Source organism: Amia ocellicauda, chromosome 7 (genome assembly GCF_036373705.1).
Source record: "Amia ocellicauda isolate fAmiCal2 chromosome 7, fAmiCal2.hap1, whole genome shotgun sequence".
NCBI classification, from domain to species: domain Eukaryota; kingdom Metazoa; phylum Chordata; class Actinopteri; order Amiiformes; family Amiidae; genus Amia; species Amia ocellicauda.
In genome coordinates, this window is record NC_089856.1 from 30,775,257 (window position 1) to 30,788,434 (window position 13,178).

Genomic DNA, 13,178 nt, shown 5'->3' on the forward strand with positions numbered 1-13,178 from the left:
GTAAGTTATCATTTCAATTGTATAATCATTTAGACTGTAAAGATTAACATGGAGGACCGAGGAGAATTGAGCTCAGGAGTGCATGAAAATGGCAGCAGTTAATTGCCAATCCATTGTTCTTTACACAGTCAATTGGCACAAAGTACCACTAAATGGGTGGAGATGGGGTATGAAAACAGATCAATAGAGCACTTCAACCAAACACATTATCCTCCCATTTAGAATATAACTACATCATGCATGCTAGCAGTAAGGATAAAATGGTCTCTCTCCTCCCTCAGGTGTATCAGACTCTTTTGGTTTGTTCAAAACATTGGGTGTCTTCTTTTAAAAGCTAATCTTAGGCAATTCTGGGCTATATCTGTTCTAAGAAAAAAAACCTTTGACTGCACTGACCTCTTTCCTTCTCTTCAGGCCGTATCCGCAACACCCCAGAGGCAGACGAGACCATAATTGACCCCAACATACTATCTCTCAACATCCTGTCAGCAGGGTACATCCACCCCATGCAGGATGACAGGTATGCCCCCTGCCCTACTTCCCCCTGCAGTTCCACAGTCCCACAATGCCACTGTCCTGGAGGGGCTCTTGAGACGGCTTCTGTGAAGGATTCTCCAGGGAAAATTTACATGGCCTTCTATCGACCACAGTGCAAATCAAACAAGACAAGTATAGCAGGCTGCAGGATGTGCTGAATAAGGTTCAGTGTACTTAAAACGCACCATGCTGTACAGCATACAATCTTTTTGACGTGAAATTGTAGTATTTTTTGATGAGCAAGCAGGCCGAGGGGACTGGAAAATTACAAGCTGGAAACATGATGAAGGTTATCCGTTTCAAATAAAATTTTCCCCTGTGTCTTTGAATGCCTATTTATAGTAGAAATGTAAACAGTGCATTTGCGGAAGAACTCCAAGGCCATTAACACTGGGTATAGATATACTGGTATAGATATCTCTCCAGGTGCTCAAGTCACTGTGTGTTCCAGGCAAACTGCACTGGTGTCTAATAATTTAGCTATAATGGATCTAAACATTTTTTAAATTCTGCTTAATCCTAATTTTGAAGTATAATTGTGACAAGGGCTAGACCTATAGAAGAGCTGATTAGGGAATGTAGGAAGAGGACTTTGCTGTTTCTTCAAGGCCCTGCCAACTTCCTAGTGTCATTCCCCTCGAGTCCCCAGCTCCAGGAGTTCAATGTCTTGAATGCTCTTGAGAAAACCACACACAGAGAGATATTATCATAGAATCTGAGAGAATGCTGCAAAGAGACCCAAGGTTTCTGGTTGCCTGAACACATTGAACACCATTGTGTGAGGCCCGTCCTGCACAAGATTATACAATACTGGATTCACTGACGTGTCTTCTTATAATCCGTGTTTTTGTTTCAGTTCACTCTCCTAGTGTTTGTCAGTGTTGCATTCGAATTAATTTGGCTTACTGGTAAAAGCTCTGCAACATGGACTCCTAACTCAGGGGAATGTAATGAATGCAAGCACCGTATTTTTCCTGTATATTCGAGAGCCTTATTTTTGTTGTGACATGTTTTTGGTTTTTGTAAAGGTGAAATGGTTGGAATGCAAGTCTGTGGAACATGCTTTGATTCCAGTGTTTTGTTTTTTACTACAAAAAAAATCATACTAAGCTCTCCACACTTAAGCAAAAAGCACTCCTACTTTTGAACTTCAAACCCAGTGTCTATCCACTGCAGTCCAGCACTTTCTCTAACCCCAACACTATTCCCATTTTTTGCCTTCCATACTTGTCCTTTGAAAATCAGAGGATGTCTATATGGTATCATAACACACTGAACTTTGACCACATCATAAGCTGCCTTCCACACTGTAGCCCAGCACTGTATCAGCCTAGTCTCTTGGACCTCTTTACAAGAATTACATTGGGCATTCTTCAGATTGTAATAGGGATTACTCTTTTTATGTAATTATGTCTGATGCCTTCACTATCCACCAGCTGTCGCAAAGAATTTCACAAACCAGCTTCCACAGACTTTTTTTATTCTGAACATTTGCCTGAAAACCCCCAAAGACAAAGGGAATATCACAGGGAAGAAAAACAAACCCAATATTAGTGGAAAAATATGGTAAAATCTGCATTGGGTTGAGGCCCGAACATTGTGCCCATGACAAAAACATGGAAACGGGAGAAAGCTATAGAGATGTGCAGCTTCAATGGAATTTTATGTTTTATTTGTGTTCCTTTGTAAATCCCTGCCCTGCCTCCCTTCCCCTGGCCTGATCTGAGCATTTGATGCTTCGCAAAACAAATTGTGGTTCTATCTGTCTGGATCAAGGAGGTCACTCAGTAATAGCAAAAAGGAGCTTCAACCCTTTTCTTATCTAGAGCAGTCCAGCTATCCTCAACTGTGTGAAACTGAAGCTGCCCTTTGTAGCATGTGACTTCCAGTCCTGTGTTCTGTACACTTAGTGTTGTTGTCAGTTATTTATGTATATTAAATGAAAGAACTCAAGTTTTAGCTTCCTACAGATTGAGTCTTTGAAGATATGGGTGACTTATGATAAAATAAGATTCTTCTTGGTGCAACCAACATTTTATTTGAACTTGAAATAAAATAGGTGACAGTTATTAGTGTCTTTTCAGTTACATGTCTGGATGTTTTCTTTCCTTAAAAAATAATACAACAGTGGACACACCTTTGTGTGGAGAATTTGGGCTAAAGAAAGCAGTCTACTATGTTGTATGTGCACTTCCATATCTTCAAACACTCCGTTGTAGTAACACAAGAATGCAAAAAGTGCAGTCTGTAGAGGAAAGATGGTGAAGGCACAAGTCTCCTGACACGCCCGCTCACAGTGCTGACCCCCGTCCGGAGCTCTGTGCTGCTGCTATTGTGTTCTGACGCTCTGTCACCCCCCCCCCCCCCCGCTCCTCGCCTCTCTCTCATCACCCACCACCCTCCCATCCTCACTGTTCTTTTGTTCCCACTTCCTTATCTCATCCTTTGATGCTTATTCTGGTGACGAATAAGCTGTGATGAATCACTGTATACAACCATTCCTAGAACACTAGTTTTCAGGCCTGAATTCACCCTCCTGAACATGACGTATTTTTTTTCTTATTTTTAATGTAGCTGATGATAAGCAGCATAGATCCCAACTGCAGTAAGGAGCAGTACCAGCAGATGCTGGGAGAGCTTCTTGTTAGAACTCAGACGTCACCGCACACCCTGACATTTATTGCCGGGCACGGGTTCAGCCAGATGGGCAGATATGAGATACTAGTAAACGCTGAACTGAATTGTGCCTATTTTTACCACCAGGCTTTTGACTGCCCTAGCGAATCTCCAGTGTAAGTCACCAGAGGTAGTGTTTTGCTACCATTGACCCCCACGTTTTGGTTTTCATTTCCCCCATCCACACTGAGACACCTTTCCTAAATCCCTACAAAGTTGTGTGCACTTCTCACTGTAGTCCCTAGAAACAACCAGGCCACACTTCACAATGCACTGGCATGAACTTCCAGAAACTGATTTTTTGTTGTTGTTGTGCCTTATACTGTTATAATCCATGAGCCCTATTCTATATACTAAAAAAGATCTCCTTTGTGACTAAGGTTCCCAGGCTGTTACCTAGTGACGTTGATTCCCTACTTTTCTGTATTTCTCAGGTTGGACCTTGCTAATTAGCTTTCCCTGATTGACTACACCTCTTAAACAGATTACTATCTGTAGAGTACAGCAGGAGGGGGGGAATATCTTCCCAAACTACATACTGCTCCAGTGACCTCCTCTCTGATGGTTTAACCACACTGCTTTGCTGCTAATGTCTACTCCCCTTCCTGGACTAATTCCATGCTTCAGGCCTGGGTTGGCTTTCCATTGCAAAAGAAGGAAAATAATGAAAGACCATGAAAGAGCTCTGAGTAGAAGTCTAGCTTAATATGATATGACTAATGCAGGCCCTGGTACTCTGTTCCCTGTTTCCCTGTCAATTGAATGTAAAATTCTGTCAAAGGCTTTATGGCTCTATACTTCATGAGCTTACTCTCAGTCACAAGGGAAATGGAAGAGCCCAATCCCATGACCTGTCTTAAAGCTAGGCCTCTACTCAGCGCTGTGCCAAACATGCTGACATGCTGTTGCTGACATTTTTTTTCCTCCAATCCACTAACAGAATGTTGTTTTGTGTTTTTGCAGACAGTTTCTTGATTCGGATATGCCTAGGTATTATTTTCAAATCCCTCTCCTCTCCATTCTGTTTAGTTTTGAATTTCACTCCATTCCATTCAACCTTCTACCCATTCCCTTCGGTCAAATCCATCCGATCGATTTTCCTCCTTTTGAACTCTTTGTTTCCGGGCTTTCTCTTTATGTTGATTTCACTCTGTTTACCCCTGTCTGTCTGTCTTTGGGTTTCCGTCTCATTGTTTTCTTTCTTTTGGGTTTGGGTTCAGTTTGACATGCAATAGGTGATTTTTCTGCAAAGACCCCTTTGGATGTGTTTTGAGCTGCTGTGGGACAACCTCATAACAGAGGCTGCATGATCCGCTTTTGCTTCTTTGGGCTGTGGTTTGGCTGCATTATTTGCTGGAGGTGTTACAGAGACTCGTTATTATATTCCCATCTATCTTCCTTTTCTATAGTACCAACTGAAAAACCTTAAAGCCAGAGTTCTTAGTTTTCCACCAAAACTTCTCCCTATTTTGGTCTCTCTGTGCCTGAGATTACACTTTTCACTGGCAAAAATGAGAAGGGGATCTTAAGTTTTTAGGTTGCAGAGATCTGGAAAAATAATTGGGTTTTTTTTTTCCAGCAGTTTAGCTTCTGATTGTGTGACATCATTATATTCCAGAAACCTCCACTATCATAATTTTGAGTTTTCAAATGCAACTGAAAATACTTTGGTTTCACTAGCACAGGTGAAGTATGGAAAACTACAAACGTCTGCTTTAAGGATTGCGGGGTTTTACAGGATTTTAATGCCATAAATCTTTACCTACTCCTTGACCAAACACAATTGCTGTAAGCTGCTTTTTCTATCCTTTCCCTGTCTTCTTATTTCTATTCATAGAGATATGTGTTTTTTAAAGATCTTAATAGGCATCTTACAGTTAGAGGCATTTACAAAGCTAATTGAGAGGCTAATTGAGAGTTAATTGAGAAGGAATTAAGGATTATTGTGAGATGCACACTTCTTCTGTTACCATGCTCTGGAACTGATGATTCAGATTTTCTAGTAGTCAGCATGAAAGTTTAACAATATGACACACTCATCTTTACCAAGGAATACAGTATTGTTCTCTTTGTCAAAGCAAATAGTCGTGGTTATCGTCAATTAATATTTTTCTAAAATCATTATTAATGTGATGGGTTTTTTTCTCCTCCAAAAATCTATGGTTAATTTAACAGATTTGGGTCTGTCTCTGAGAAAAGTATAATACAATTGTGTATTTTGTTTAGAAGACACATGCAAAGGAACAGCAGGTGTGGAAAAAAATGTTCATTCACTTTGCTCTCAAAACCTTTTTAAATCTCCTGTTATCGTAAATTGAAGGCACAGATAAGGACATGTTCTCAGAAGACCAATATCAGCTTATGTTCTCTTCGCTGACCTTCACACAAGACACATTGTACCTGTTGGACCACCTGACTGGTGAATAAACAGAGCAAATCACATTATCTTATAACACATATCAAAATATGGTGGTCTGGTCAGAACCATTGTAAGAGTGAATTTTGAGTGTGTTCTTACTGCAGGTTAAACTGGGAACACCTGCTGCTATTTGTACATTAGATGCAGTGGCCTTGATTGAAAAATAAATTAAACATGCACTTAGTGCACCCAACAGATGTGTTCATTTCAGATCACAAAGAAAGTCTTTAAGTAAGAAAATATTCACAGAAGACAAAAGAAGAAAGCAAAGAACCAATATGTTATTAAGCAGTAAGATGAGCGGGCAATTTACAGCCCCTGACACGACATCACAGTTTGGGGAACCATTGAACATCAATGTGTTTCACACGAGTCCAGCGTTTTCTTTACAATGCAGGTCCAGTTTATATTGTGACTCTCAAAAAAGTAACATTTTCTTGTTGTTGCTGTTCAAGTTAAAAAAGGTCTCTTGTTGGAAAATGCACAGCTCACCACATAAGACTGGAGAAAGGTAGTATAGAATGAAAAATCAGCATTTATCAATATATGATGTCATTTTCTTGGGATTGCCAAAGTGTCTTTTTTTGCATTTTTAGACAAGGGTTCCTACATCCTGCTTCTTTAGTCAGTAATAAATGAATGTATCTATTCACCCTTATTATTTGCTGGGGCTTTTCTCAGCACTGATATATATTGTGACACTGTGTGGGGATGTACATGGCGCCTGGGACTCAGGAACACACAGGCAGGGGTACAGTGAAAGAGTGCTTATTTATTATATATAGTGCTATAAATTAACAGACATAATATTTAATATGTAAAATATATATATTTACATCAGATTATCTGGTCTGGCATTATTCTGATCTTCACCTAGGGGAAATTTTCAGTTTTATTGTGGAAATATCCATCTATGACTGCAGAGCTGATTGCCACATTGTTCTCCAGTGTCATATTACAAACACAGCTGTCTATACATCCATCCCTATCATAAAAGTGTTAATCTCTGGGTTCAACTTTTATGGGAGTTTTGCAGCTGCATGGTGTTTTTTTAAGAATGAATACAAATGGTACTTTGATGATTTAACACACTGGAAAGAGGGATAATTCAGTTATTCTATGAGATCCTGTAATCTTTGATCATAACGGTTATTAAATGGTCATTAGACAGCTGTGTATATTTTTTGTACTCTTCTACTGGGTTAATTATATTATATAGTCCCCTGCTAGAACAGCTTGACCACCCCTGTAAAGTAAATGCATCATACTGCATTTATGTGTAAAGATGTAAATCGATGATCTCTCTGAATTTACAACCCAAGTACATTACCAACATGTCAAAAACAGTATTTTTCTGTTGAATTATTGTTGGCCATTCATAGTGTCTTAAAACAGCTGTTCTTGTGCATGTGTGGACAACCCTGCCATAGAACTGCATTTTGCATTATATTTTCTATAAGAACAGCTACTGTTTTTTTTTTCTACCAACAAGCAACTAAGGTGGTTTAATATATATCGCTTATAAGCGTGTTTTTGTGGATATTAATCAGTTAAAATTAACTGAACACTGATGTATATTTTGCATTACCAGTAATGGCGATGAGGTGGCAGTGATGGCCATTATTCCTTGATGTTTTATCAAATTACAGCAAAATTATCACTTAATTAGTTAGCACTTTGAACATCATGTATTTGGCTTAGACTCCTTCTTTTAAACACTCTTCTGAGCCTGCGTTAGAATGTAGCACACCTGATAGTAATGCCCAGCAGCCATTTTTTTATTAAAAATCCCTAATTAAATGTCAAGATTCAGAGAGATAGAGCTCTTGTATTTCACCCGAGGTCTTTGCAGAAAGCCATCTCTTGCTTGCATCCAGCTGTTTTCTCAGTAACAGCATAGAACCAGCCCCCCCCTCCTGCCCCAGAGAACACCCCTGTCACAGGAATGGGTGTCCTTACCAGAGGGAAATGGTCTTAACCAGTCTGACCAAGACTAGCTCAGGCTTATTCTTGGTAAACCTAGTTGTTTGTGTCCATACTGTGCTGTCAACAAACTAATAAGAGCCAATACTGAAATTTGTTCTGGCAAATTGATTCCATGAGTATCTTGCTGTATGCACACATGGAGTAATTTGCAGTATGGATATAGTGCAAAAATACATCCAGAATGAAGTAGTTTTAATACTGCTATACCTTTTGTAAGTTACTACACTGAAACAATATCTATGGTGTTCGTTGCCGGAATATGTTTGCATATGAAATGTTCTGCAGACTACAGTTACTGCGGGACAACTTTCCAAACCTTTAGGTGCTGTGCAATATTTGTTCAACTTATTTCCCTTGGTAAAAATAAGCCTAACCACTGCCAGGAAAGCAGGTGAAGTTGTGCTTTCCCATGTGTTCATCCATTTGCATTGTTGAAGAACAAGGGAAAGGAGGGCAAATGTTGCACTGACGCAAAAAAGCTTTATAAGAGGATCCAGTGCTGTGAATGGGAGTGTCAGCACTGACTGAGGCCCACCTCAGCGCTGTTCACTGACAATCCCCAGGCAGCTTTATGAGGTGTGGTGAAGCTTCTCCTTTTCCCTTAGGTCACTCTTTCCTGGGCTTCACTGAACTGCCCCCCCCACCTCCCTTTCAACACAGCTGTTCCTCACCTCTTGATGTACTAAATTCCTGCAGCGGTTTTCCTTCTGGGTGCCACACAGTGAGTGAGTTTTTCACTGCAGCGCTCCTTCCAAAATCTTTAACATATCATTACAAACTGACGTGAGGCACAATACCAGAAACCCCCCCCACCACCACCACCACTCCCTCATGGTGAGAAGACTCCCCACTACAGCCAGGAAGCAGTAACCTTTGAAGAACTTCCTCTAGCTCGGCTCAGTGTTTTACTCTTACCCGATATGCAGGATAAATAGAGGAGCTGTCTAGACAGTAAGTTTGTAGGGTGCTCACGTAAATTTTACAATTGTTTTACTCCCATAGAGTTTACAGTTCAACTTGGAAAATGGGATTTGAATTTATAATAGGTATATAATAGATAAAAAATTATTAGTATTAAGCAATGCCACTGACAGAGAATATTAGGACAGTTTATTGACTGGAATACTAAGTCTAATAATAATAATTAAAACATTCTCATTGACATTTGTTAGTAATTTTCTGAATAAGAGTATTTGAGCACCCAGAAGGAAAATGTACCTGCTTCAGTCATGAAGCCCACTGCCATAACTACTTCTAAACTCTCACATTTTATTCTTTTGCTGGTTTCCTTCCTCTCAAAGCATTTCGTTGGGAATTGACCATAGGTATATCTCACCCTCCCTTGCACTGCTATCCCGTCTGTCTCCCTCTCTCTCATCCCCTCTCTTCTGTACTGATTTGTCATCGTTGTTCAATGAATATTAATCCTAATAAACACAGCCCCTCACTTAGGTTTGTGTTGCATGCGGGTACTGTCTATCTATCTCCCAAGTTTTGTGAGTGTTTATCCAATATGTGTCTTGAACTTGCTGTTGTCCTTATAAAAGATGTGTGCATCATGTGCCCTGTGATGAGCTGTCTCTCATATTTATGTGGGATAACATTTCGTCTCATGTTAATATCTATTACTGACAATCAGAGGCAATTTCACCCACCCACATACACAGGCACTTACAAGGATGCTAATTATTCAGAATAGTGTTTAGATATCACAGTTTAGTGATCAAAATAGACATTATACACAAAATACCTACAATAACTAAGAATTCATATCTGCTAGATATATAATGTGGTCAATTCTGTAACAATGTTTATGACTCCAGTCTTTGAGGGCTGCAAACTGCAGATTTGTATTAAATTTAAATTAAATTAATGATGCATTACTTGGCTTCACAGAATCTTATGAGGACTAACTTCCATAAAGCAATTAGCTAGACCTAATTAGGATTATTGACTTTAGTCTTTGATATAATGTATTTAGAGACTCATTCAACAGCCCTCCACCATTGATTTTGATCATCCGCAATGCCAGGCTGATCTAATCTGAATATACAAATGTACCTTTTATTCCTGCAATCACTGTTGAACTGGACCTTAACACCATTGTGTTTGTCCATGAAATAGCTTGTCAGTTGTCCTTATCTCCATTGATGATATAGGATATATCTAGGAGCACTGTAAACATATGAGTCTCACCAAGTGTTAAAGCTCTGTGGGAGACTGTGTTTTTGGAATTGTCCATCTGCCTGAACCTTGCAGTGCTCCTGCATTCAAGCACTCTGGTTAGGCATTGCCTCCTCTTCAGCTCAGTTCTTGTCGACCATGTCAAATTGATTGCCATTTTTATCTGTCAGTAGTGCATCTGCTGTCTGTCATAACCAAACCTGTGATTGTCAGTAGCTGGAGGGGAGAGCAGCCTCTCATTGTGAGATCAAAGTTATTTACACTGGCCAAGTTTCAAACCAAATTGAAAAGGTAGTTTCATACCACATTTATCTGCAGATAGTGTTCCGCATTGAAGCCTGGCCCTTAAGGAAACAAGCTGAGAACCTGCATTGCTCAATTCACTGCAGGACACACACAGACTGATCTCATTTTAACAATGACCAACTGACCTATAACAGGATAGAAACTTTGATTATTGTCCTCAGTTAGGGACACACAGACTGTACTTCTTTAGTCATCTTTGGGGACACATTCATGGAGTTTCCCAACCTAGAACCCCCATAATATAGCTCCTCTCTTGCCTCTTCTCTCTTGTGTGTTTCTCCAAAGGACCTTCTATCGCTTTGAGACAGCTTGGGACAGCTCCATGCACAACTCTCTGCTGCTGAACCGAGTGACTCCATATGGAGAGAAAATCTACATGACCCTCTCTGCTTACCTGGAGGTAACTGGACCTGTGTTTCACTAACTGAATTTTTCTAGAAGCTATGTCTGATGGCAGTTATCAATTCATGGTATATTTGTGTGGTATTTTAGTTTGTATTTTGCTGTAGTTTTACTATACTCTACAGTGGTAATACTTTGTTACTGCTTATTCACTACTTGATCCCTATGGACAACCTTAAATGGTTAGAGATTCAAAATATGTGCAGTGTTAATATGCACTGCTATTTTTAGGTGAGCAGTGTGCTGGCTAAATGTTATAATGGATATCAACAGCCCAGTTTGTTGCTTGGCTTTGGCCATCAGTGCTTATATTTCCTATATGTTCCTGCACCCTAGATGGAGAACTGCACACAGCCAACAGTAATAACTAAAGACTTCTGCATGGTGTTCTACTCCAGAGATGCCAAACTGCCGGCCTCACGCTCCATCCGCAACCTCTTTGGCAGTGGAAGCCTGAAGGCGTCGGAGAGGTGAGGCTTCCTCAGGAGCTGTGGGATATATTACATCTCTCATCTTCTTCTCAGAAACTATTAAAAATGTTCTCCAGAAAGCTGTGTGTGTGATTACACTACAGTAAATTGGTGTCCATGTGGTGTTCTGACCCCTGTCATTCTATCCATAGTAACCGTGTGACTGGGGTGTATGAAGTCAGCCTGTGCCACCTGGCAGATGCAGGGAGCCCAGGTGAGTGTGTAATTCCTCCACCGCGTCTGCCAGTCTTCATTCTGTACCTCCAAGGGAGAAGGTCATGGAGTTAAATCCTAGAGCTTTCCTGACACCGCTGTAGTCAGAAACAGTGACATCCATTCAGATTTTAGTAGCATTTTAATAGCAAGTGATCCATTAAACACAAGGACAAAAGTGGAAGGGACTGTGTGTGAAACATTGTATATATTTATATATATATATGTGCATGTGTGTATTACTGGACATACTTTGACTTAATTTGTTTACCTTCTCTGTGTGATCGGATCGTTTGCTATTTTTTCTCAGGCATGCAGAGAAGGCGCAGAAGGGTCCTGGACACCTCTGTGGCCTATGTCCGTGGGGAGGAGAACCTGGCTGGCTGGAGGCCTCGGAGTGACAGCCTCATTCTGGACCACCAATGGGAGTTGGAGAAGCTCAGCCTGCTACAGGAGGTATGTGCCAGCCAGTGTGGGCATATTGTTGCACACAAAATCCTTTCCTCTGTTATCTTTACCACAGACACCCTTTAGCTTGGACATTGAGTTCCTGTGTAACTAAAGCCTCTGCCTTGAATTAACCTAAATATGCGAACACTTGCAGCTCTGACAGTGTTTCCAACATATTTAAATTTGCGGTATTTGCTCACCAGGGCCCAGGGAAAGTGCAATACCAGTGCTGACAGTGCACCTGGTTGTCTGTGTGCTTGTCCTGACAGGTGGAGAAGACTAGACACTACTTGCTGCTGAGAGAGAAGCTGGAGACCACTCTGTTGAGCGGCCAGGACTCCCTGTCGTCCTGCGGAAGCGAGGAGCTGAGTGACTCATCCCAGTCCTCCTCCGCCTCAGACATCAGCCCCCCGGGGCCCAACCTCCCACTCGACAGCCCCAACGAGAGGCAGAGAGAGCTGGCTGCCAAGGTAACCTCACTGGTGACCATGTTATCTGCATTTCTAACTCTCCACAGTACTGTGCATATCTAGTAGTACACCTTTCAAAGCTTCCCAGGTTATGCACCCACATTCATTTTGTGGCCAACATGACCAGCAATCCAAAACTATACAGTGGCCTCTGTCACGTTATAATATACTAGAGTGATAGTGGATTTAAATATGATTTATTTCCAAAGCAACTCTGATAATCGTTGAGTATTTAGGAAAAGGATTAGGAAATGCGTGAATTTCTGATTGATTTCCTAGAGCTTAAGTTGTCTAATCCCTAAAGAGGAGGTCACGACTCTGAAACACCAAGCAGGTTGAACTTGTTGGCAGAGTGCGCAGTCGGCAGGGCTCAGCTGAAACAGACCCCTCCTCTGTCGTGGTGCAGTAATGATGTGAGTTTCCAGTGACACTCTGCCTTGCTGTGCTGTTTGTTTCTTTTAGTGTCTGCGGCTTCTCACTCACACCTTCAACAGGGAGTATAGCCATGTGTGTGTCAGCGCCAGCGAGAGCAAGGTAACTCCTCATTTTACCATGCGTGTATTACGTGAATTGCAGCCCAAGAGTTCAAGACTGTTGTGGGTTAGTTCTAGATACATTAGCAAAATAAATAAGTATAGATATTCAGATTATGAATGTCTATTCCATGGTCAAAATGTATATCCTCTGTACATCCTCTGTACATCCCCAGAGGCCTGTGTGTGTTCTGACAGCCAGGTGGGGTTTCTGTGTGTTTCAGCTGTCAGAGATGTCTGTCACCCTAATGAGGGACCCCTCTGCCTCTACTCTGAGCACCCTGACCCCCTCATCCACCTGCCCCTCTCTGGTGGAGGGACGCTTTGTCAACTCAGAGCTCAGGTAAGGCCAGGAACACTGCTGCCCTTACTTTGTAGGAGAATCTTGAGCTTATTGTAATGCACACATTGGGCAAAAACCTACTTCATTCACATAAATAACAAATGTGTTCTTTATTTATTCCTTTTTTAACACACCTTATTTATAGTGATTCACAGAAAGACTGTATTAAAGTTACATTTGGTTTGGTGT

The 13,178-nt window shown here is 41.0% G+C and overlaps 1 protein-coding gene across 8 annotated transcripts in view; it reads left to right on the top strand.

Moving 5' to 3' along the window:
• kif1aa (kinesin family member 1Aa) overlaps positions 1–13,178 on the top strand; it is a 75,752-nt gene that overhangs the window by 54,438 nt on the left and 8,136 nt on the right. For 4 of the 8 annotated variants that reach the window (XM_066709138.1, XM_066709141.1, XM_066709140.1 and 1 more), the window contains 9 exons: positions 415–520; positions 4,177–4,203; positions 10,394–10,508; positions 10,847–10,980; positions 11,133–11,194; positions 11,504–11,649; positions 11,913–12,113; positions 12,576–12,647; positions 12,871–12,989. In XM_066709138.1, the coding sequence (XP_066565235.1) occupies positions 415–520; positions 4,177–4,203; positions 10,394–10,508; positions 10,847–10,980; positions 11,133–11,194; positions 11,504–11,649; positions 11,913–12,113; positions 12,576–12,647; positions 12,871–12,989 (982 nt within the window). Of the gene's footprint in view, positions 1–414; positions 521–4,176; positions 4,204–8,919; positions 8,944–10,393; positions 10,509–10,846; positions 10,981–11,132; positions 11,195–11,503; positions 11,650–11,912; positions 12,114–12,575; positions 12,648–12,870; positions 12,990–13,178 lie in introns of all 8 variants that reach the window. The other 4 variants (XM_066709139.1, XM_066709142.1, XM_066709144.1 and 1 more) reach the window with 2 other exon arrangements.